The following is a 24,581-nucleotide window of genomic DNA, read 5'->3' as shown; positions in this document are numbered from 1 at the left end:
AGTACTGCTATTCGGAACTGAGAACCAAATTTAGACGATTACTATGTTTCATCGTACCTAGTCAAACGAACAGTGGTGGGAAATCAACCGTTTTTGTGTTTTGTCCTTGTCCAAGGGGAGGTTAGAGTCCTCTCCAGGGGTTAGAGTCCCTAAATTCATTGTCTTGTCCAAGGGGAGGTTAGAGTCCTCTCCAGGGGTTAGAGTCCCTAAATTCGTTGTCTTGTCCAAGGGGAGGTTAGAGTCCTCTCCAGGGGTTAGAGTCCCTAAACTCGTTGTCCTTGTCCAAGGGGAGGTTAGAGTCTTCTCCAGGGGTTTGAATCCCTAAATTCGTTGTCTTGTCCAAGGGGAGGTTAGAGTCCTCTCCAGGGGTTAGAGTCCCTAAATTCGTTGTCTTGTCCAAGGGGAGGTTAGAGTCCTCTCCAGGGGTTAGAGTCCCTAAACTCGTTGTCTTGTCCAAGGGGAGGTTAGAGTCCTCTCCAGGGGTTAGAGTCCCTAAATTCGTTGTCTTGTCCAAGGGGAGGTTAGAGTCCTCTCCAGGGGTTAGAGTCCCTAAACTCGTTGTCTTGTCCAAGGGGAGGTTAGAGTCCTCTCCAGGGGTTAGAGTCCCTAAACTCGTTGTCTTGTCCAAGGGGAGGTTAGAGTCCTCTCCAGGGGTTAGAGTCCCTAAACTCGTTGTCCTTGTCCAAGGGGAGGTTAGAGTCCTCTCCAGGGGTTAGAGTCCCTAAACTCGTTGTCCTTGTCCAAGGGGAGGTTAGAGTCCTCTCCAGGGGTTAGAGTCCCTAAACTCGTTGTCTTGTCCAAGGGGAGGTTAGAGTCCTCTCCAGGGGTTAGAGTCCCTAAACTTGTTGTCTTGTCCAAGGGGAGGTTAGAGTCCTCTCCAGGGGTTAGAGTCCCTAAACTCGTTGTCTTGTCCAAGGGGAGTTTAGAGTCCTCTCCAGGGGTTAGAGTCCCTAAACTCGTTGTCTTTGTCCAAGGGGAGGTTAGAGTCCTCTCCAAGGGTTAGAGTCCCTGAACTCATTGTCTTTGTCCAGAGGGAGGTTAGAGTCCTCTCCAAGGGTTAGAATCCCTGAACATTGTCTATTTGTGTGGAGTCAGATTGAGTTTAATAAAAATAGAGAGAAGTGTGGTGTGTTTTTTCCTTTGACCAAGAAGTTAAAGAAATCCCGAGGAGAGTTGGAGAAAGGTGGGGGCTAAAAGAGTCAGTTACGTTGAGATGTTACAAAGGTTATCCCAGAGGGTATACCCCTGGTTTATAAATTGGTTCTAATACAATTGGAAGAGTTATACTAGAGCAAAATTAAGTGAATAGACGGTAAACGCTAAACAGCTGTGTTGGTCAAAGAATGGTTTGAGGAAATGTATGTGAAAAATTATGAGGAAGCAATTGGAAAGTTACATAAAGGATTGGTTTAGAGAGGATCATGGAAGGTTATGAAATAAAACAAGAACGTTTTGTGGATGTGAAGAGATGATTGGTTTAAACACTGATGTTTTGAAGAGGAAACTATGAATATACTTTGAAGGTATATGGGATAACATTTTAAGTCAAAATAGTAAAATCTAGGGTTTTTAAGACTTTTGATAAAGGTATTAGATATAATTTGGTTAAAAATGAGAAAGAGAAAATAACTAAATGTACTTTTATTTGGAGTTTAATTGTAATTTGGTTTTAGGTTTTATTTGAGAGTTTTATCAGAGCCTGGCATACTGTTTGAGATAAACAGTTAGGCTGTGATAATGTTGTATTATGAAGAGGGTTATTATAACATTCAGTTCTGAAATAATTTGGGAAGACTCATCAAGTCTGATAAATTGTGGTTATGATGGTTTGAGCTAATTGGCTCGTTTTGAACTGCAGCAAAACGAGTTATGAAGTTCTACCTATCTGACCTTTATAGAAAATATAGTTGGGAAAAATGTTTGGTTAATAGCTACATTAAGAACATGATTTGGTTTATATTTCATTTAAGAAGCATACGGATTCTGGTTTGGCATAATGAAAATTGCTTTGATCATATCTTTGATAAAAAGAGCTGTGATTTGGTAAAATAGAGAATCTAAAACAATATTGGTCTTAAACTTAACTGTTTTAAAATACAGAAAAGGTTTTTTGGAGTGAAAGAAATTAGACTAACAGTTGATTTTCTAAAGAAGGGAACAAAGAAACAGATTGTCATTTCTAGGCATGACTAATAGGAGTTGACTATCAAATGATGATGTATGGTCTTATTAGATGCTGTTACATGTGTTTGCTCAACAATAAGAAAACTGAAGTGTCAATACTGCCTGGTAATTATAGATACAGTAGGTTTACTATGTGAATTGAAGTCTTTCCCAGTCCTATACCAGATGCATAACACCATTTGAATTGATTTATTGGAGATCATATGTAATACCACAACTTAAACCTTTCACATAGCATGATGAAGAGGCGAATCAAATGGTTAACCAATTTTATAAAAAATGCTAACTAGAAAAGAGATGTCTTCTGCTAAATTCTGTTCCAGGTGAAGCAGTAAACCAAAGAGTGGAGGAGTCAAACGAGGAGATTGGGTATTGATTAAAGTTATCAATGAAAGGAGGGATCTTATGAAATCTTTAAAATATCCTGTCTAATTTCTGGTTTTTCTATTTGTTTTGAATTTATTTTATTTTATTACAATTCTAAAAGCTTGGCTGAAGTTGTATGTATGTGGTGAAGGGGGCCTGTGAGCATGTCCAGGTCTGCCGTGGATACATGGATGTCGAATGTCCACTCTGTGGAGTGACGGTGGGTTTTCCCCTATAACATCATTAGGGTTTTCCCACTGTGTCCAGTGTGTCCTCACAACTTGGCCATAACGCTGCATAGTCTCATCATTATTGTTGATTTGTATGCCAACATTGTGTAATCAGTAATGGGATATTTTTTTATTTGTGTTTGTTGTCACACCCTAAAAGGGTGTGAAAGGAGGGATTTATTTGAACTTTAAAAATATCCACTTTAAATCCTTAAATGGGTTCTTGATTTCAATATCTGTGTTTAATCATTGGTGTTCGACTGTTCGCATCTCATTTGACTCAGTTACTGCTTGATCATGGATCATGGGAGATAAGGTGATGCTGGGACTGTAACTCTTTTCTGCTTCAGGACGAGTCAGACCGGCGGGTCTGACTACCTAACCCCTGTTCTAAGGCCCCATTCCCCTGGAGACCCTGTCCCCCCCCCTTTCTCACTGGATGATCTACCCCTTACCCTTGAAGACCCTGTCCCACCTGCCCCAATACATCATCAGATGTTCGGGAAAGCCTGTTGTACATTTATGGACAGGACCATTCAAGGTCATCGAGAGAACCTTGCACGCCCTAAGGGTGCTGGGGAAAGGAAGTACGTGGTACCACTGGAGCATGTGTTGTGCTGCTCCAGAATCCAGTTGTACGTTGCAGGAGTTGGTGGAGAAGGGCCAGTGAACCTTTTGCTATTGCTACGAATGTGAGAGTCCGGAAAAGAGGGTTACGACAAGGCCAAGAGTGATACTGCTTGACCACACTAGAATTGTACTGGACTAAGAAGGTTTCCGCTATTTTACTTAAGAGTGTGCTATATCAATATCAACATGACTGTTGCTGTATCCCATGTATCAGGTCCCTGTGTAACAGGATCATTGTCTCGGCTGAGGATAACCCGACGAAGGGGTTCCAAATGCCGTTGCTGGGGCTGGCTGACCAGGACGAGGAGGCGGTGGTTGGTCCGGGCTATGTCGATTGATCTCTGGTGTTTTCAGAGATCAAAAGAGGGATTAAAGAATGTATAATACATTACAACACATATTCTAGAACTGTAATCACCAGCTGCATATCAGGCACGGCACTAACTATGATCCCAGTTATTAATATGTGTGGCATTTTAATCACTGAATGCATCACGGGCACTGTGCACGAGTGAATATAACAACAGGATTTATGAAGGAGGCATGTCTTAAAGTTATGTATTGTGCTTATTAAAGTTATGCATTGTGCTTATTAAAGTTATGAAACTTAGAAGTGTGCTCAGGCTTAAACATTGGGTCTCACACTGAGTGTGGGAAGCAGGCTGTTCTTTGTGTCTCTATCTTTTCATTTTCAGAAACAACCTTGAATCTGGGTGGAGATGGCACCCGAGCAGGTGGGACGCGGAGGCAAGAACAACTCCCTGATGCACGAGAGAACAAGCTCAACCCTCTTTTCATCTTTCTGTTTTAATTGCACTGTATATTATATGCTGGGGCAGGGAAAGATAGCCAGTTGGACTTCGTGAACCAGCCCAAACTCTGTTGCGGGTAGGGAAACGTAGACAGCCCCAGAGCTCTGTACTTGTTGATTTCCAACTGCTGCATTAAAGGTGAGATTATCGGACCTCTGTGACTCCAGACCACTCTTTCTAGAACACAGATTTGTGTCATAGAATACCATCATTACATATTGGAATAGACACAAAGATTTTAAATCCTTCACTTCCACGAACCAAAAAGAGGGGCGTTTTTTATCTTAGCCTGAAAATTAGCTCGCTAAACCGCTTAGCGAGCTACGACGAATACCCCCCAGATCACCGGAATAGCTTGAGTTGTTTACATCCGGCTAGAAAGAAAGAACTTGAAGGAAAAAGCTAGCTGCTCGAGCTACAATTTCGTAAACTATTCGAGTTTTTCACCACCAAAATGTCCAATATAGAGGTGTTCAGGGATTTTATCACTCAGCGATTAACAACGGCAGCTTTGGAGATATTTAGGGCAGCTGAAAAATCGTTTGCCGAGTTCGAAGAGGAGATTTCTCGTTCAAAGGAGGAGAGTGCGCGACTGCAACGGTTGTTGGACATTGTTACTCAACCTGAAATCAAGATTCACCGAGCAGGTTCGATATAATACCTACAGTTGATTATAATCTGCTGTGTTTATATTCATTATATCATATTTGATGTTGCACAGTCAGACCCAGATATCTTGTGTAAACATTTGGATAGATAAAATCAGAATGTAGTAAGTCTCGATTCTTTTGTGAATGGACGATGAAGAGCTAGTAGTTTACCCCAGATATTCATCTGGCCCAGATCTTGCCCAGAGCCTCCATAAATTCTGGGCCAGATCCGTAAAACGGACTCGGGCCGGTGTCATTTGGCACAATGGGCCAATGTCGACACTGGGCCAGTTCCAAAACGGCTAAGGTTATTTCGGTTAAATTCCCCAACTATGTTAGTTAATGCACAGTTAGTTCTCTGTAAGTGAAAAAACTAAGATTTTCAAATACAAAACTTATATTAATTTACAAACCAGAAGTGTAAATATGTGTACATTCTCAAAAATAAAACAATTATAATAACAAAAAACACTCATTTATTTTAAAATAATCTGGAATCATAAAAAAAGTAGATCCGTTATATATAAAAGTATTACAAAAATATATATAATGTACATTTTGTAAAAATAATCCTATTTCAGGACTGTACAGCTCTAAATCACATGAAATCAAATCAAATGGATACAATAAGACTCTTATTATAAGAGGAAGAAAACCATGTCCTAGTTTAATGATCCACTTTTTTGAACTAAAACCATTTTAACCCTAGTGCTGCCTTCGGGTCACATGACCCAAAGGTTCATAACGAACCATCATTGTGTTTACCCAATTTTACCCAATACAAAAACAAATAAAAATAATTTTCTTTTAACCATTCCAATGTGGGGGGTCTGAGACAGCCCGACAGTTAAAAGAAAATGCTTCACTTTGTTTTTGTATGAGGTAAATTTGTCGCAATACGACGGTGGGTCACAATGACTGATGGGTCAGAATGACCCGAAGATAACACAAGGGTTAATGATCTAATTTAACAATACTAATGAATTCACACATAAAACAGGACTGAACAACGAGTTAGACAGAAGACACAAACATTAACAGGATAATGCCTCCTTGGCCATGGCCCTGTCTTTGCGGCCGCCTCCCCGGTCAGATGCCAGGTTGAACCATCTTATGGCGTAAGAGTTCTGTTGAGGGAGATTGTCCATCACTTAATAAACTGTCACTTACAGATATTCTGAATGTTCCACTTATTCCAGCTAATTCTACATTGTTTTGACAACTGCTTTAGATCAGATCAGATTCAACTTTATTGTCATTACTCAAGTACAGGTACAAGGCAACAAAATGCAGTTTAGGTCTAACCAGAAGTGCAATAGCAGCAAGTGCAGGATATACAGTGTAGTGCAATAAAGTATGAACAGAAGTTATCCGAAAAAAGTGTAAAAGTGCAGTGGAAAGTGATTGCATATTACAGTTAGAAGTACGGTGCAAAATGCAAAATGTAAACATTTGGTACTGTAAATAACAGTCGGCAGTGCAAATGAGCATAATCCAGTTAAGTATTGTAGTGCAAGATGCGTAAGTAAACAGTTGTTACTGTAATAAAGTCAGTAGTGCAAATTGACATTCCAGTAGTGCAAATAACAAAGTGAAGGCAGATGTGAGGTAGGAGAGGAGAGTTAGCAGTATATGAGGGGAGTGGATCAACGGGGGTTCGAGTTCAGTAAAGAGACAGCTCTGGGGGAAAAAACTGTTCTTTAGTCTGCTAGTCCTGGTCCGGAGGCACCTGAAATGCCTGCCGGTGGGGAGTAGAGAAAACAGTATTTTTTACTGTATTTTACAATACTTACTGATTAGCAGAGTTCTCGTGAGCATTTCTTTGAAGCATTTTTTGCCATTTACTCCTTTACAATTAATTTTTTGGGATTGTCAGAGAAGATCCTTGATATTACATTCCAAGATATTGTCTTGATGTTCTGTCCTCCTACAGCACCAAGTGCAGCAATCTGACAAGATACAAAAGTTTTTTTGTTGATCAAAAGACAAAATATTTGCTACAATTATGCACAGTTTTGTTGGCTCATGAAATCAGGTCTAAAAATGTTGTTTAGTTTGTGGACTCTATGAAGTTTACAATTCTGCATCAAATGCTGGGTTTATCTGAACAGAACCCTGCACTCAACACCAGCTAAACAATATTAGCACGCAGTAAACTAAACAGCATTGGATGTCGCTTTAAAGGGGTGATTGACTGGGTTTTTTGGGTATTTCACACTGTTCCTTAGGGTCTCCGAATAGGGTATGTAACATTGGTTGGGTTGAAAATGGCCCGGGTGCTGTTCTATGCCCCCTGATAGATCCTCTGAAATTTTCCCGGGAAAAAACACTAGCTTTTCTCCTTTTTATGGTATGCTCATTAATATTTAGATGAGCTGCACGCTGATTGGTTGGTTTTCAACGAATGAAGCTGGGGAGCAAAGACGCAACACGGCCAACAGCACTCACTGAAACACCGAAGGTGGAGACTTGAAACAAAAACGCAAATAAATCTATTGTGTCTACACAACACTGTTTTCAACAGATTGACTAGATATCATTTGAAACTAGAGAGGGTACAATTTCTGGGGAAATTGTAGGTGTGCTTGCTTGCGTCGGTTGCAGGTGGGTCCATCCTCTAAGTTTTTCCCTTCTAGTGATATTTAAGCATTTAGCCTACTCATATTGCATATTTCATTAAGAACACCCTTTGAAACAGCTGCGAACCCCCTTTGAAACAAGCTACTGTAACAACATTGTCACTGGCAGTATATTTCAGATGGAATCGCGATTCAAACAGTACCGTCTGCTAACTGAAAATATGCCCCCCAAAACGTAAATAAGTTTGACATTAATGTAGGGGGAAATGGCTAATTCAAAATAGGTTTGCTAGAGGCAAGCTAGCTGCTGTTGCTCCACGTTTCACTGATTGTTTGAAAGCGCCGGAAATGAGAACGTTTCTTTTGACATAAAGTTTAGCTGTGGCATTGAAGACAGTAGTACTGTCACAGTACTACACTGCCAGTGGGCGAGCCGAGTCTGACTGAGGCTAACGTCAAAACAAGCCGCGGTGTCACTCAAATTCCAAGTTTTACAGAAATCACAAAAATATGATGACCCGCTGGCTGTCTTCGCAATCGCCATATCTTTAAAACACTGCCCTCCTTCTGAATAAACAGCTGTGTAGATGTTTTTGTAGTGTGTCTCGCGTAGGCTACAGCGTTGCAGTGAGCAACACTGGTTTGAAACCACAGGTAATGAAAATTTCACCAACAAATCGTTTACTTATAATGTAATGTCATAATAAATCCTACAACGAAAATGTATTTGTGAGGAATGTTTATTTTAACGATTGAAAACAGATGCATCATAGACCACTGTAGTATGTGTTGCCTGGGCAACAGAGGCTAATGTCATGCTGATGCTTCAATGAAATAGTGGACTACCGTTTCCGAAAGTAGATGTGGGCCTACTTCCTTAATAATATCAGCTAATATCGTACATTACATTTCACAATAGTGTTTCACATCACAAAGTAAAATTAGTAAATAGTTATCACCCTGGCCTCTTTGCTTGTGGTGTTTCTGCAGCTGCCTTGCAGTAAAGCTATAGTTAGCCTAGCTATCCCCCAAGTTAACAGATGCGAAACGAACGTTCTGCACGCGTGTTTTCGTGATGTTAGTGACGTTAGTAACGTCAGTGACTGTGGCTAGCAAATTAGCCACCGTTAGCTTCACTTTTCGCCACAAAAACTTAACTTGAGCCTAAACAATGCAACTGAACGTAAATAAAAATACAAGCAACTCAATCGCTACCAAGACGAAACTTGACACGTAGGTTGTCTATGTAGGCCAAATATTGACGAAGATTTAGGGGGGCAAAAACAAATACAAATAATAATAATATATATGTGAGAGAACAAAGGTTGTGCCCTTGCCGAAGGCAAAGCACACCCAATGATAACGTCAGTTGTTTCCACTTCTGTTGTCGAAGCAAACTGGATTGACTTAGGTGGGTAGAACGTTACAGCTTATAGCAACCAAACTATATCGTGATTCAACTCAGCTTAAGTTAGCTAGCTCTAGACATCTTGCTGAAAAATAACCTGACAAAGATCTGGACAAGCATGCATCGTGAATTGTAGATTTACATAACAACACAGGTTATTTATTTGAATGAAACAGTCAGGGACATGAAACAACGTTAGCCCCATTGCCAATAAACTAGGCTAAATCATCACACATTCTACCTATGCTCTTGCGTTAGCAAGCTAAACTAGTTTACAGTACATGCCTACAGTCTAGGTGATTTAGCTATCTAGCTGTTCTTGCATTCCTTGCAAATCAGCATTAATAAAAAGCAGATGAGCTAGAGTCTAGCTAACATTGACTAGACGGGCATGGCTGATGTTTGTCTATACTGTAGCGTAGAAGATCCCTGTGCAGTTAGACCCTCGACACATTTGCGCGAACCATTTCAACAAGGACGGTTTTGAAAACCTGGGACAATGTAGCTAAAGCAGGATTTGCTATGAAGCTGTTGCTGAAAAGAGGTGCGTTCCGACCTTACGTTCATCACAACCGCAAGCTGTAGTATGATTTTGTCGGTAACAGTTATTAGCAATGCTAACGTATCCTGTATCTAGCACCTGCCTTTCTACAGTTCTTTCAAATAGATCATCTAGACAGGCGTTAGCAATAGGCCAGACTGCTATTTGTTTTTTGGCTATTTTTTCGGAAGCTTCCCTTCTAATGCCGACTACAGCTAGTCTAGCTAGAGTCATTTGCTAAGTAAAGTATGTTGATGTGTTTAGAAACGTATTTAGCTTTCTACCTATGCTAGATACAGGAGACGTTAGCATTGCTAATAACTGTTACCGACAAAATCATATCTACTTGCGGTTGCAATCAGGGTTCTAAATTAACACCCGCCAACCCGCCAAATGCGGGTTAAAATTCATTTTGGCGGGTGTTAATAAAAATTCACTAGCCAGTTTGGCCGGTGATACATGAGGCTCTGTTCTCGGCAAGGTTCTTGGTCATTTATCCCCCTGGCAGTACTTCTTAAGTTTCCCATGAACACTGTGCCGTAATGCTACGTGATAACGTTTTATACGCCCATTGGCTGCGCGCAGTTGAAGTGAAACCGGCGCGGGAAACCGTGGAAACGAACGGAGCTTCCACCAGAAAACACGAGGAAGAAGTAAAACGAAGCATAGCGGATCATAGGAGGTAATAAGAGCTAGCTACAGTAGTAAAGTAAAGTAAAAAGTTAACTTAATGCGGCGGTGGTTAGGACAAACTTCTGGGGGCGAGAAGAGGAACGAGGATATTGATAGCACTAGAGAAACGAAGAAAATAAAATGTAATGCCAAATGGCTGATGGGTCGGGAATGGCTTGTGTTTGACAATGAAAATGTTTTGTAAGGATTGCCGCATGTAGTCTACGCATAAGAAAAATTGTGTTGCTTACTGACACAGTCTAGTGTAATGTAAATACACTGTTCTTAATAAAGAGTATATTAGGTCAGTTTAATTAATGCCTGCTTAGGACAAAACGTTACTGTAAATGCATGGTCAGGAGTCAATCTCATGACGCGAATGGACGTTTTAGCCATTTACAATAAATCGTGTCCTTACTTAGTCACGTGTTGGTGATTTCACATACCCTTGCATCATACTTCTGTGCTTCATTTTACTTCATTTTCTGTGTTTTTCATGCCAACAATGTTAATAAAATGATCAAATGCATTCAGTGAAACTCATAATTGTTCTTATTTTCACCTGAAAGAATTTGGCTAGTGGAAATTCCGATTGGCTGGTAACTTGGCTGGTAACTTTAGAAAGTTACCAGCCAAATTGGCTGGTGATCAGAAAAGTTAATTTAGAACCCTGGTTGCAATGAGCTTACGGTCGGAACAGCACATCTTTTCAGGTTCAGCTTCTTAGCAAATCTTGCTTGAAATTGTCCAAGGTTGTCAAAACTGTCTTGGGTGAAATGTTCAGAGCAAATGAATAATTGAGTGTCGAACTTCGCCGGGATCTTTTCATAGACAAACAGCAGCCATGCCTGTCGAATGTTTGGCTCCTTGGGAAGACTATGAGTGTTAGCCTTCCCTGTACAGCCTGGAACACAACGACCGTGGTCCATTTTCAATATCCTTGTTATACTTCAAAACGTTATTTTTTGTAATTGCTTAGAAGTAGCCTACACAGAGCAGCGCGCAGCTAAACTAGCATCGGAGATCTACGCTACCTCGGACTGGGCAAGAACACCAGTGAGTGGGCTGGTCTGGATGTAAATTTTGGGGCGTGACAAAGATACAGACCAGAGCCAAAAAAGGCGGTCCCCGGACTGACGTCAGTCCGGTGGCTTTGTTGAAAAGCTAGCGTTTTACAGCAAAAATTTTTCTATTTGAGATTTGCATAGGAAAGAGGTGTCAATGGACTTTGAGGTTCACTGTATGTTCATTTTACCCACCGAACTGTCGTTAATCAACTATGACAAGGTAAAATCGGTTTTGCAATCAATCACCCCTTTAAAGGTGATGATGTAAAATAAAAAATGCCGTAAAATAAATTGTGATTTTCCAGTACCAAATATCTTGTAAATTTGGTACTGGAAAATAATAATTTATTTTACGGCTAATCAATGTTAATCAATAAAAAATAATCTACTGTAATTTAATGTTTTTTTTCTGGCGTCCCAGCTGCCAGATGGTTGTTTTTTTTTACCAGGAGGACAAATGAAACATCAAAGGGCCCATGAATTGTCACGCCCGTGTGTGATTGTGTGTCTTGGGTTTTTATAATCCATGAGAAAGGGGGGGTATCTTTCTGAAGGTGAATCCTTGGTCAGTTAGTCCAGCTGGGAGTCATCCTGAGATTCGCGTATTTGCAGGTAGACGCCCTTTCCAGCCGGACCGCTCAAAATATGGGAATTTATATTCCCATCCTGCCTTAAAATCTTCGCCGTCCAATCACCTATTTTATTTCTGAAAACTGCCAGATACTCATACATGACAACATAAGATAAAAGCACATCTAATTTGGTTAAGGAGTCAGGTGGCTGAGCGGTTAGGGAAGCGGGCTAGTAATCTGAAGGTTGCCAGTTCGATTCCCGGCCGTGCGAAATGACGTTATGTCCTTGGGCAAGGCACTTCACCCTACTTGCCTCGGGGAGAATGTCCCTGTACTTACTGTAGGTCGCTCTGGATAAGAGCGTCTGCTAAATGACTAAATGACTAAATGTTAAGGGGTTACTGGGCGTGAATTAATTAATGTATCATCGTCATCATCGAGGGTTAAGGAAATTTTTCAGATGTTAAATCATAAATAATTATAAATGTAAAAAAGTATCAGAATCTGTTCCGAAAATGGGCCAGTTCCGTATAATGACACTGAGAATGCGTACTTGTACTTGCACTTGTACCAAATCTGGAACGGATCTGGAGCAGATCCGCAAAACGGATGCGACTGTTACGCGGATCGGCCGGAACTTAGCCGGATCCGACCCGGAGTCAGTTGCTATCTGGGTGATTATGTACTAGCAGCACCAATTGTCCCTAGCTAGCTATCTGAGTGATTATCCACTAGATTAGCAGGCCTCATAACCTCTTTGAGACAAGCGAACGAACGTCCAGTACAGTAGAGCTAAAATCAAAAGGAAAGATCTACAATGTTCAATCCCTGGTTTAGGCAAGGATTGAATGGATAATTGGTTATGATATACAGTTAGGTCCATAAGTATTTGGACATTGACACAATTTTCATAATTTTGGCTCTGTATACCACCACAATGGATTTGAAATGAAACAATCAAGATGTGCTTTAAGTGCAGACTTTCAGCTTTAATTTCAGGGTATTTACATCCAAATCAGGTGAACGGTGTAGGAATTACAACACATTTGATATGTGCCCCCCCCCCCTTTTTAAGGGACCAAAAGTAATTGGACAATTGGCTGCTCAGCTGTTCCATGGCCAGGTGTATGTTATTCCCTCATGGGAGTTTGTTATTTCATTGACAAGGAACAGATAAAAGGTCTAGAGTTCATTTCAAGTATGGTATTTGTGTTTGGAATCTGTTGCTGTCAACTCTCAATATGAAGTCCAAAGAGCTGTCACCATCAGTGAAGCAAGCCATCGTTAGGCTGTAAAATCAAAACAAACCTATCAGAGAGATAGCAAAAACATTAGGTGTGGCCAAATCAACTGTTTGGTACATTCTTAAAAAGAAAGAACGCACTGGTGAGCTCAGCAACACCAAAAGACCCGGAAGACCACGGAAAACAACTGTGGTGGATGACAGAAGAATTCTTTCCCTGGTGAAGAAAAACCCCTTCACAACAGTTGGCCAGATCAAGAACACTCTCCAGGAGGTAGGCGTATCTGTGTCAAAGTCAACAATTAAGAGAAGACTTCACCAGAGTAAATACAGAGGGTTCACCACAAGATGTAAACCATTGGTGAGTCTCAAAAACAGGAAGACCAGATTAGAGTTTGCCAAAAAACATCTAAAAGAGCCTGTACAGTTCTGGAACAACATCCTATGGACAGATGAGACCAAGATCAACTTGTACCAGAATGATGGGAAGAGAAGAGTATGGAGAAGGGAAGGAACTGCTCATGATCCAAAGCATACCACCTCATCAGTGAAGCATGGTGGAGGTAGTGTTATGGCGTGGGCATGTATGGCTGCCAATGGAACTGGTTCCCTTGTATTTATCGATGATGTGACTGCTGACAAAAACAGTAGGATGAATTCTGAAGTGTTTCGGGCAATATTATCTGCTCAGATTCAGCCAAATGCTTCAGAACTCATAGGACGGCGCTTCACAGTGCAGATGGACAATGACCGAAGCATACTGCGAAAGCAACCAAAGAGTTTTTTAAGGCAAAGAAGTGGAATGTTCTGCAATGGCCAAGTCAATCACCTGACCTAAATCCAATTGAGCATGCATTTCACTTGCTAAAGACAAAACTGAAGGGAAAATGCCCCAAGAACAAGCAGGAACTGAAGACAGTTGCAGTAGAGGCCTGGCAGAGCATCACCAGGGACGAAACCCAGCGTCTGGTGATGTCTATGGGTTCCAGACTTCAGGCTGTCATTGACTGCAAAGGATTTGCAACCAAGTATTAAAAGTGACAATTAGATTTATGATTATGTTAGTTTGTCCAATTATTTTTGGTCCCTTAAAAAGGGGGGGGGGCACATATAAAATGTGTTGTAATTCCTACACCGTTCACCTGATTTGGATGTAAATACCCTGAAATTAAAGCTGAAAGTCTGCACTTAAAGCACATCTTGATTGTTTCATTTCAAATCCATTGTGGTGGTATACAGAGCCAAAATGATGAAAATTGTGTCAATGTCCAAATACTTATGGACCTAACTGTAATTACTCGAGTGACATATTAAAAAGTGTTAATCTATCAGTCTTTAAGATTGTAATTAAACTTCTAACTAGTAGACCTCCTATGCACACATGCATAGGATGCAGTCAATTGTCTATGAACCAAACGTTTAATAAACCAAAATACATTCATTTGTCCAAAGCGACATACATAGGGCAAAGTAACCACATCTTAGTGCCCAGGCATGGTGAACAATAATAATAGTCCAGTGGCATGCAAAGGTTTTGGCATCCATAGTCAAAATTTCGGTTGCTATAAATAGCTAAGCGAGTAAAAGATGACCTGATTTCCAAAAGGCATAAAGTTAAAGATCATGACACATTTCTTTCATATTCTTTTTTTTTCACAGTTTTAAAATAACAGGAAAAGGGCCTACATTTTGTGCACCCTGCATGTTCAGTTTTCAGTAACACCCCCTATATTCAGTCAATAGGGTCAACAAGAGATTTCTCCACAGCAAACACAGGTTCTAATCATAGTTCAGAGTGTAGATGATGCTTGTGGCCTGCAGACACTAATTGAAAGCAGTGGTGTCACTGTTGATAAAGAATTTAAACCAAAGGAGATCTGGCATCAGTCCTGGATAGGGAAGTGGATACAAAAATGTAATGAACCTACTTCTATGAATCTGAATCTGCTATGAATAATGACAAACGTCACGTATGAGCTTCTCAGAAGGCAGATACATGTTCAGACAAGTCATGACATCAGAACTACCAGTTATATAATGTGCTGTAAACAATAGTGGTGGTGAAATTGACTGTGAAGTCTTAATATCTGGGTTGGGTGGAGTGTTCCCTATTTGGACACCATCCCATAGACCCCATGCTGAGATCTCTATATACATACTTTAGTTTTAATTGGTCTCTGTAGCTGTCAATCTATGTTGCAGAATAATGAAGCAGGCCACATCTAACTGTTGTCTTGCCTCTCCTTCCCCCCAGATGTGCAGCAGCTCTCTCTCCCGGAGCCCCCACAGATTAAAGAGGAACAGGAGCTGTGGACCAGTCAGGAGGAAGAGCAGCTCCAAGGACTGCAGTCTGAAACTACAGACTCCATGTTCACTTCTTCCAGTGTGAAACATGACTCTGATCAGGAGGGCTTTTCTGAATGTTCACATCTTGACAAAACTGTTAAAGTGGAGAACAGAGAAGGAGACTCTCTACCCACCAACACAACTGAGGAGCAAATCAAAGCAGAGCCTGATGGACAAGACTATGCAGCACCAGAACCAGGCAGTGACTCTCAGCCCCTCTCTGTTGTAGCTCCAGACTGTCCTACAGCTCAGAGTTTGGAGGAGGAGGAGCTGCTTTTTCAGAACAGAACACAGAACAATGAGGCTCTGCCAAGGGAAAATATGCCACAGAGACGTCACACAGGAAAAACAATACATCAGTGTCAACAATGTAACAACACTTTTAGTCAGAAAAGTAATTTGGTTTCTCATATGAGGACACACACAGAAGGGACATTTTATCAATGTCAACAATGTAACAAACGGTTTTCTCAAAAGGGTCATCTGGTTATTCATATGAGGACACACACAGGAGAGAAACCATATAAATGTCAGGAATGTAGCAAACTATTTGCTCGAAGTGGTACTCTGGCTGAACACATGAGGACACACACAAGAGAGAAACCTTATCAATGTCAGGAATGTAACAAAAGATTTTGTATTAAGTCAGATTTGGTTGTGCACATGAGGACACACACAGGAGAGAAACCATATCAATGTCAGGAATGTAGCAAAGTATTTGCTCGAAGTGGTACTCTAGCTGAACACATGAGGACACACACAAGAGAGAAACCTTATCAATGTCAGGAATGTAGCAAACTATTTGCTCGAAGTGGTACTCTGGCTGAGCACATGAGGACACACACAGGAGAAAAACCTTTTCAATGTCAGGAATGTAGCAAACAATTTGCTCGAAGTGGTACTCTGGCTGAACACATGAGGACACACACAGGAGAGAAACCATATCAGTGTCATCAATGTAACAAATCGTTTCATCGTCCGTCTGTTTTCGTTGAACACATGAGGAAACATACAGGAGAGAAACCTTTTCAATGTCATGAATGTAGCAAACTATTTGCCCGAAGTGGTTCTCTGGCTGAACACATGAAGAAACACAGGTGAAAAACCGTATCAATGTCAACAATGTAACAGATCTTTTGCTGTGAGGCTGAGGCTTATACTATGAAGCTCTTCTCCTGTCTGGCCCCCCACTGGTGGAATCATCTCACCACCTCCATCAGAGATACTGACTGTCTCTCCACCTTCAAGAAAAGGCTAAAGACGCACTTGTTCCTGGAGTACAACGGCACTTAGGAAAGATTTGTTGGATCAGATGTTAGTTGATTTCCTCCAGGAACACAATGACTCCTATTGAGGGACCTGTTGGTTATTTGTACTGATTTAACTACTTGTACTCGCTGTGAATTATATTATTGTTGCTTGCTTTCCTCCAGCACACTCTAGCACAGGGGTCCCCAAACTACAGCCCACCAGCGCATTTGGACCAGCCCTCTGAACAATGCCAGACTTTTTTATTTTTTATTTTAAAAATTAAAATAAATCTGTTTACACTGATTAGTATGCATAAGTAAATGATTTGATTTCAATAGCACTGAATATGAAAAAAGGTCATTACGATAGTAATAATGCTCTTTTAATAGGCTATATATCCCTTGATATGTACGGATGTATGGTGCATAACAAAATAATAAACTAATCTAGCATAATTAATACATTTAAAATCATAATAAAATCTGAACAATAAAACTGGTAGTCACTCCAGCCCATGTAATTGTCTGTTACAGACCGACCCGGCCCCACATTAAAGAAAGGAAATATTATCTGGCCCTCGCAGACAAAAATTTTGGGGACCCCTGCTCTAGCACTTTCGAGGATCATGTTGTTTAATCGTAACTTGTTTAACTACATGCTCTCCTGGTTCTACCCATTGGCTCTCATTTGCTTTTCACAATGTATGCTTCATGTTTTAGCTACCCACATTGTTTTGGGGCTATCTTGTTGTTTATGATCATGGACCTATGCTCCTTTTGCTCTTTCTTGTAAGTCGCTTTGGATAAAAGCATCTGCTAAATGTAAATGTATGAAGCAAGTTCAATATACCTGGTAAATATTGTAGTTGGCTGTCTTCACTAAGCTTAACAACAGCAAACTATAACATTACACAAGTATAATTAAAAAAATTATTAGCAAGCTATTAGCGACACCATTGCTTTGCCAAAAGCAAAAAGGCAAAAAGTTAACATGAGGACCCACACGAGAGAGAAGCCTTACAGCTGTGACCTCTGAGATCGAACCTTTAGCCAGGCTGGCAATTTCAGAGCTCACTGCAGGACCCACACAGGAGAGAAACCCTACTGCTGCCCACACTCTGACTATCTGTGAAACAAATAGCAAATTAAACATTCACCTGCGTATCCACAATAGAGAAACTTCAAAGCAGTGATGTATGGGGCCAAGCTGTCCCAGCAGTCACCACCTGAGATAACTTATATATGACCCACGGCTGGAAGAACTACTGGCCTACACCTACTGGGACAGCACATGCAGTAACACCAGTTCTACAGTCCAACATGACAGGACACAGAGAAGATACTTTACCCCTGTAGTGATGGAGGGAAGCTGTGTCATACTGCATAGAATGTTGGTAAAACTATGACTGACAATTTCAAATTTTAAACTACATGGATTTGTTTTGTTAAAAGTTGCTGTTAATGTTATTACAGGAGCTCTTGAAGGACATGTGTGTTGTTCTAAACACACCCTGAAAATGTATTAGGATTTCCAGAGACACCAGACTTGCTGGTTCTGATGCAGAGGGTTACTGTGTCTCACAAAGTGATCACTTGCTTTTGGTTTTCAGACTGTACTGAATATATTTCAGATGACACTGACTCCTGAATATGTTGAGTCTGTCTTTATTGACTTTGATCACCAAAATACTGTTAGACTTAGAACTGTAAACTTTATTCATGCTGTACTTTCTATATACAGAATTGATTCACGTTGATAGTGTTGTCTTCATAATCACTCGGTTTCAGTCTGTTGGCTTTGTTGAATTAGATAAATGCAAAGCCCTTTTGTAAGAATGTTTGTAAAGGTGATATACAAATACATTTGTGACCTACTCTCTCTGTCTTAGTTGAAAAATTATTTGTGATGATTCACCTACATTGGGCAGAATTTTTCCAAAATACTTGTCAGCATGGAAAGGAAGTTTGTACATTTAAGTTACAATTGTGGGTATGATCCTGACATTGGAATTGAAAACAAATAGCTATTTTGGTGAAAATTCAATAAAACAACTTATAGTCAGGCATAGGGTTGCACGATATTGACAAAATGTGATATTGCGATAATCAGCATGAATATTGTGACATCGATATTCATTTCGATATTCTTAAACATGTATAAAAACACAAAAGATACGGGAAAACACATCAAAATAGATTAATAGAATATCAAAACAAGTTTTCGTACATACAACACAAGGGTTTATTTAAACTGACAGTACAACCTGAATAAATAAAGACCATGTCTACAAAACACCGCCTTTCTGCACTGTTCGTATAACTGCGGGATAGCTACCTGTGAGAAATAAGTGCGGGATGGGATTGGTATCTTTTATCCAGTTCATTCAGAAGCTTCTTGAAGCCTTCTTATCATGTCTTTGGCCAAATAGTATGTTACAGCATTGGTGATTTCGTTATGTCTCTTGGAGCTCTTGTCGTAGCCTACTTAGTACTACTAGCAAAAGCACTCACTAGCAATGTTTGCTTTGCTAGCTCTGGCGTATTAACTGTGTCAGATTTTTTATTGGATATTACTGTGCACTCATCGTACAGTGTCTTTTGGTGGTTTTTGATGTGAGAAAAAAGGTTGGTTGCATTGCCTCTTACTCGCTGTACCACCATACGGCACATTTACATAGTAGTACTTCCACGCTGGCGAGGAGGCATTATTTTTGGCTACTAACGTTTCCTCTTCAATCTCCATAATTTAGTCGTCTCCCTGAGCCACACTCATATTCTTACTTTTCTGTCTCTTCTTTCCTTTTTCCTGTCTTTATCTCCCTCTTCTGCTGTCGAAGTGTGCATGTGTGACAGGGCAACTGGCCAATGAAAAATATGCGGGCTCTAAATTGATCACAACACACAGCCCCCAGCGCATCTCCACAAAATAAACATAATATCGTATACTTTTCGGGAAATTTTCGATTTTGATATTGCACAACGTGATATTCCAAAAACGATATTGAGTCGATATATCGTGCACCCCTAGTCAGGCAGCACATTCACAAGTTAACAAGCTAGTTCTTTCTCTGTATTGATGTATTTAACTACTTATTCATAAATTAACAAATACAATTGCGTTCAACTTCCATTTTAGCTAATTGTTGCTAAAATATTATATTTATTAATTTTTCTTTTATGGTTGAAAGGGTTATGAGACAGTTTCTAACCTCAACGTTTTCATAATGCTTTTAGGTTAGGCTAACATTTTATTTAGAAATACCTCCTATGAGTTAAATATATGCAATACCTGTGTAGTGCCAGTCAAATAGATTGAATACAAATTGACATGCATAAACGACATAAATATCTAGGCTATGATGCAATTGAAAGAAGAAGGATTCCTGGTGGAATCTTTAATTTGCCATTTTTGTTGTGCACACGAGGCACATGATGACGAAGCTTCCCTCTTCTCATGCATAACACACACACACACGCAGACCTTCTTGCCGTGAGGCAACAGTGTTAACCTCACCTCTCAAGTAAACCTTTCACATTCTCCAATCGATTAAAAGGGTTGATCATTATCTACTCAATCATATTACTAGGCTAGATGTTGGTTTATAAACTTGGTGAAGGTCCACAATGTGTCACAGCCTTCACATACTGACTGTGTGTGGTTTGGTTTCGCAGCCTAGTGTCTCCAGGTTTGAACATAACACTTTCCCATTTCCCAATATGCCTCATCCAGTCCTATCACCAGAGGGTGTTATAGTCCAACACGAGGCCCCTAACCCCTCACCAGAGGGTGTCATGGTCCAACACGAGGCCCCTAACCCCTCACCAGAGGGTGTCATGGTCCAACACTAGGCCCCTAACCCCTCACCAGAGGATGTCATGGTCCAACACTAGGCCCCTAACCCCTCACCAGAGGGTGTCATGGTCCAACACTAGGCCCCTAACCCCTCACCAGAGGGTGTCATGGTCCAACACGAGGCCCCTAACCCCTCACCAGAGGGTGTCATGGTCCAACACTGTTGCTGGTTATCCTCTGGGCTATACCACACAGGAAGCGCAGGAACATCACGTATGGCGTATGGGCTGAAAGGAGCAGTCATTGACAAACAGTTTGCTCACAAGGGTAATCTGGTTGGACACATAAGGAGGCACACAGGAGAGAAACCTTATCAGTGTCAGAAATGTAACATTTACATTTAGTCATTTAGCAGATGCTCTTATCCAGAGCGACTTACAGTAAGTACAGGGACATTCCCCCCGAGGCAAGTAGGGTGAAGTGCCTTGCCCAAGGACACAACGTCATTTTGCACTGCCGGGGAATCGAACTGGCAACCTTCTGATTACTAGCCCGCTTCCCTCACCGCTCAGCCACCTGACTCCCCCAACAAACTGTTTGCTCAAAGTAGTAATCTGGTTGAACACATGAGGACACAGTAAATAAACTGTATAAGTGTCAACCATGTAACATGAGGACACACAGGAGAGGAAGCTCCTGTGCTATACCTGTGATATCTAGTAGTTACCTGGCTTCACTAAGCCTAACCAGGGTTTCTCCTGGCTCAGAATGAACCTTTGACGAGTGATATGAAGCATGATCGCTCACCGGTTCTGTTAAACGTTTTTGTGGGCTCACAACGAGTATGTGTGTGCGGCGCTGACCGGCTTTCGGGCCAGCCCCTCAACTGTCTCGCCTATGACCCAAGTCACGCTCTGGGTCTCACGGTTTCCATAGGTTGCGTGCGCGGAGATCACACGTTTAGTTTTGGGTTGGCTAGAGACTCCCTTGCGAGAATCCAACTACACCCAACCAACTGGTGTCGCAACGTCACTGGGCTTTTAATATAACATTAAGGGATCTTTTATAGCAGCATTAATGTTTTTGGCCTTTTATGACATTATAATTTATCGATCCCTTATTCGTTTGTTTTCCCACTCGGACGAATATTAGTAGTTCCTCCCGAGGACTCACTTGGTTATCGGCGTGGGGCGCTGTGTGTGTCTCAAGATCCGGAAGGGGGCCCACCCAGTGAGGACGGACAACAACTGTCTTTTCAACATTTTTATTATAAAAAGTAATAAAACGATACAAAAGATATAAACCCTTTCCTCCTCTGCAGAGGCGACTTGAAAAAATAATCAAACGGGAGCCTAGCGCTGCAATTCAACAAAGTAAAAGCAAAATCAGACTGTGAGACTCTAGAACATCAGAGACTGACTGACTGTGTCAGACTAAGACTGTAGCAGACTCGGTAAGATTCTCTGAGCCTGCTGCTCCAGATGGGGCAGCACTTGAAGTGCTCACTTTGACAAACACATCATATTTATATGCTTTCCTTATCTAGGTCATGCAGGGCACCTGTTCCTATGCACAGGAAACCTAGAGACTACTTCTCCAAATTTGGACAATGGACATGACGCATGTAGCCAACTGTCACGTATACTTCTATGTGATCAGTCTCTAACATATCCTGTGTTCTAAGAAACCTATAGCTCCCTGTGTTCTCTCTATGCAAGACGTTTTCTAACCACATCCTATGCAGGCAGTTTCTAATAAATCCTACGCAAACAATTTCTAGCTGTCATACAGAGGCCTCCTGTCTGAAACTTTACACAAGACGTTTTAACACATCCTATCTAAAATGCACATCAGCAAGCAGTTGCGGATCCATAACAGAATGGAAAAGAGTTCTAAAACATATTGCAAGCTATTGCTAATCCATCCTGTCTAAATACACATATGGAAGCAATTTCTAATACATCCTATGCAAATACACATTTTATCTAGTAAGCATTTGTATTCATTATTTCTCCAAGGTGCATTCAAACGAAGGATCCTTAAGGATCCTTTGACAGTTCCATTATGGAAGAAATCTATGCATGTTCTATTTCTGACCATTTGATAAACAAAAATTGATATCTTTCTTGAATAAACAAAACCACAAACAAAACCATTAGAGCTGGCTCTGCTACAGCTGGTCGGAGATGGAGAGAGAGAGAGAGAGAGAGGGGTAGGGGTGAATGAGCAAGGGAAACCTTAACTATACGTTGACTTAGTACAAGAGTGTGTGTATGCGTGCGTGTGAGAGAGTTACTTCTAATCTTTCTGTCAGAAGGCAGGCCAGAAGGAGGCACGACAATGAAAAAGGGTTCACTTTGTTTTAATAGACGAGCTCGGATCATGTGACCATCCACGGCAGAGTGGTCAGCATGAGTGGGGCAACAGGTCTCCCAGACGTTCTATATACATTAGCTGGGCATATTCAAACATAGACTGTACAGAATCGTTTCCTTACATGGTCTAGCATGGTCAGTACATTGATACGGTAGAACAGGCAAACAGGTGATGGCATCGTAACTCATGTAAGCTCTGTTTATACATGTTTCCTCCTTCCTGTCTCCCAAGAGTCTGGACACATGTTCATTCCACGTCTATATTCGTTCTGTAAGGGGCCTCACTGTATTACCTCTTGACCTCACCAAGAGACAGTCTCTGATGTAGGAAAACTCTGCATATCAACGACTGCTACCAATGATCTGGATGAACTCACAGAGGCTGTGACGTCAGAGCCACTGACAGTCTCCCTACCTTCAAGAAAAGGCCAAAGACACACTTATTCTGGGAGTACAACGGAATGATTTGCTGGATATGATGTTAGTTTAGTTTATTCCCTCCAGGAACACAATGAATCTTATTGAGGGACTTGCTCTTGTTGGTTAGTTGTAACTGATTTAACTTCTTGTACTTGCTCTGAATTATATTATTGTTGCTTGCTTTCCTACAGGTACACTCTTGCACTTTTGAGGTTCATGTTGTTTAATTGTAACTTGACTGCATGCTCTTATGTTTCTTACCATTGGCACTTATTTGCTTTTCACAATGTATGCTTCATGTTTTGGCTACCCGCAATGTTTTTGGGGCTATCTCGTTGTTATGATCAGTGACCTATGCACTTTTGTAATGCTCTCTCTTGGAAGTCTCTGTGGTAATTAAGTCTTTTGAGCGTCTGGTGCTGGCACACCCCAAAGTCATCACAGACCCTCTCCTGGACCCCCTGCAGTTTGCCTACAGAGCCAACAGGTCTGTGGACGATGCAGTTAACATGGCCCTCCACTTCACCCTTCAGCACCTGGACTCCCCAGCATCCTACGCCAGGATCCTGTTTGTGGATTTCAGCTCTGCCTTCAACATCATCATCCCCGCCCTGCTTCAGGACAAGCTCTCCCAGCTGAACGTGCCCAACTCCACCTGCAGATGGATCACAGACTTCCTGTCTGACAGGAAGTAGTGCGTTAAGCTGGGAACACAAGTCTCTGACTCCCGGTCCATCAGCACCGGATCTCCTCAGGGCTGCGTCCTTTCCCCTCTGCTCTTCTCCCTGTACACCAACAGCTGCACCTCCAGTCATCCGTCCATCAACCTCTTGAAGTTTGCAGACAACACCACCCTCATTGGGCTCATCTCTGGTGGGGATGAGTCTGACTATAGGTGGGAAGCTGACAACTTGGTGACCGGGTGCAGCCAGAACAACTTAGAGCTCAATGCTCTTAAGACGGTGGAGATGGTTGTGGACTCCAGGAAGAATACAGCCCCACTCACCCCCATAGCCCTGTGCGACTCCCCAGTCAACACTGTGGAGTCCTTCCGCTTCCTGGGCACTATCCTCTCCCAGGACCTCAAGTGGGAATCAGCTCCCTCACCAAGAAAGCACAACAGAGGATGTACTTCCTACGGCAGCTGAAGAAAAACCTGCCAAAGACAATAATGGTGCACTTCTACACAGCCATCATTGAGTCCATCCTCACCTCCTCCATCACCATCTGGTACGCTGCTGCCACTGCCAAGGACAAGAGCAGACTGCAGCGGATCATCCGCACTGTTTAGAAGGTGATCGGCTGCAATCTGCCTGCCCTCGAGGACCTGCACACCTTGAGGTCCCTGAGGTGAGTGAGGAAGATTGTGGCCGACTCCTCCCACCCTGGTCACTCTCTGTTCCAGCTACTCCCCTCCGGCAGGAGGCTGCGGTTCATAAGGAC

The 24,581-nt window shown here is 41.6% G+C and overlaps 1 protein-coding gene across 1 annotated transcript; it reads left to right on the top strand.

The window, feature by feature from the left end:
- The first annotated feature begins 4,623 nt into the window (after positions 1-4,623).
- Positions 4,624-18,472, top strand: LOC136965162 (zinc finger protein 883-like). The gene is made up of 2 exons (XM_067259200.1): positions 4,624-4,869; positions 15,209-18,472. Exons 1-2 carry the CDS (start codon positions 4,677-4,679, stop codon positions 16,399-16,401), a joined length of 1,386 nt encoding a protein of 461 aa, XP_067115301.1. The 5' UTR covers positions 4,624-4,676; the 3' UTR covers positions 16,402-18,472.
- The last annotated feature ends 6,109 nt before the right edge of the window (positions 18,473-24,581 follow it).

Source organism: Osmerus mordax, chromosome 21 (genome assembly GCF_038355195.1).
Source record: "Osmerus mordax isolate fOsmMor3 chromosome 21, fOsmMor3.pri, whole genome shotgun sequence".
Taxonomy (NCBI): domain Eukaryota; kingdom Metazoa; phylum Chordata; class Actinopteri; order Osmeriformes; family Osmeridae; genus Osmerus; species Osmerus mordax.
The sequence above is the reverse complement of the archived record's forward strand: the minus strand, read 5'-3'. Positions and strand labels throughout refer to the sequence as shown.

Bases quoted from the DNA above. Each gene is read 5' to 3' on its own strand.
- LOC136965162 (XM_067259200.1), top strand. From the start codon at position 4,677: ATGTCCAATATAGAGGTGTTCAGGGATTTTATCACTCAGCGATTAACA. The intron at 4,870-15,208 runs GTTCGATATAAT...CCTTCCCCCCAG, and splicing joins AATCAAGATTCACCGAGCAG to ATGTGCAGCAGCTCTCTCTC.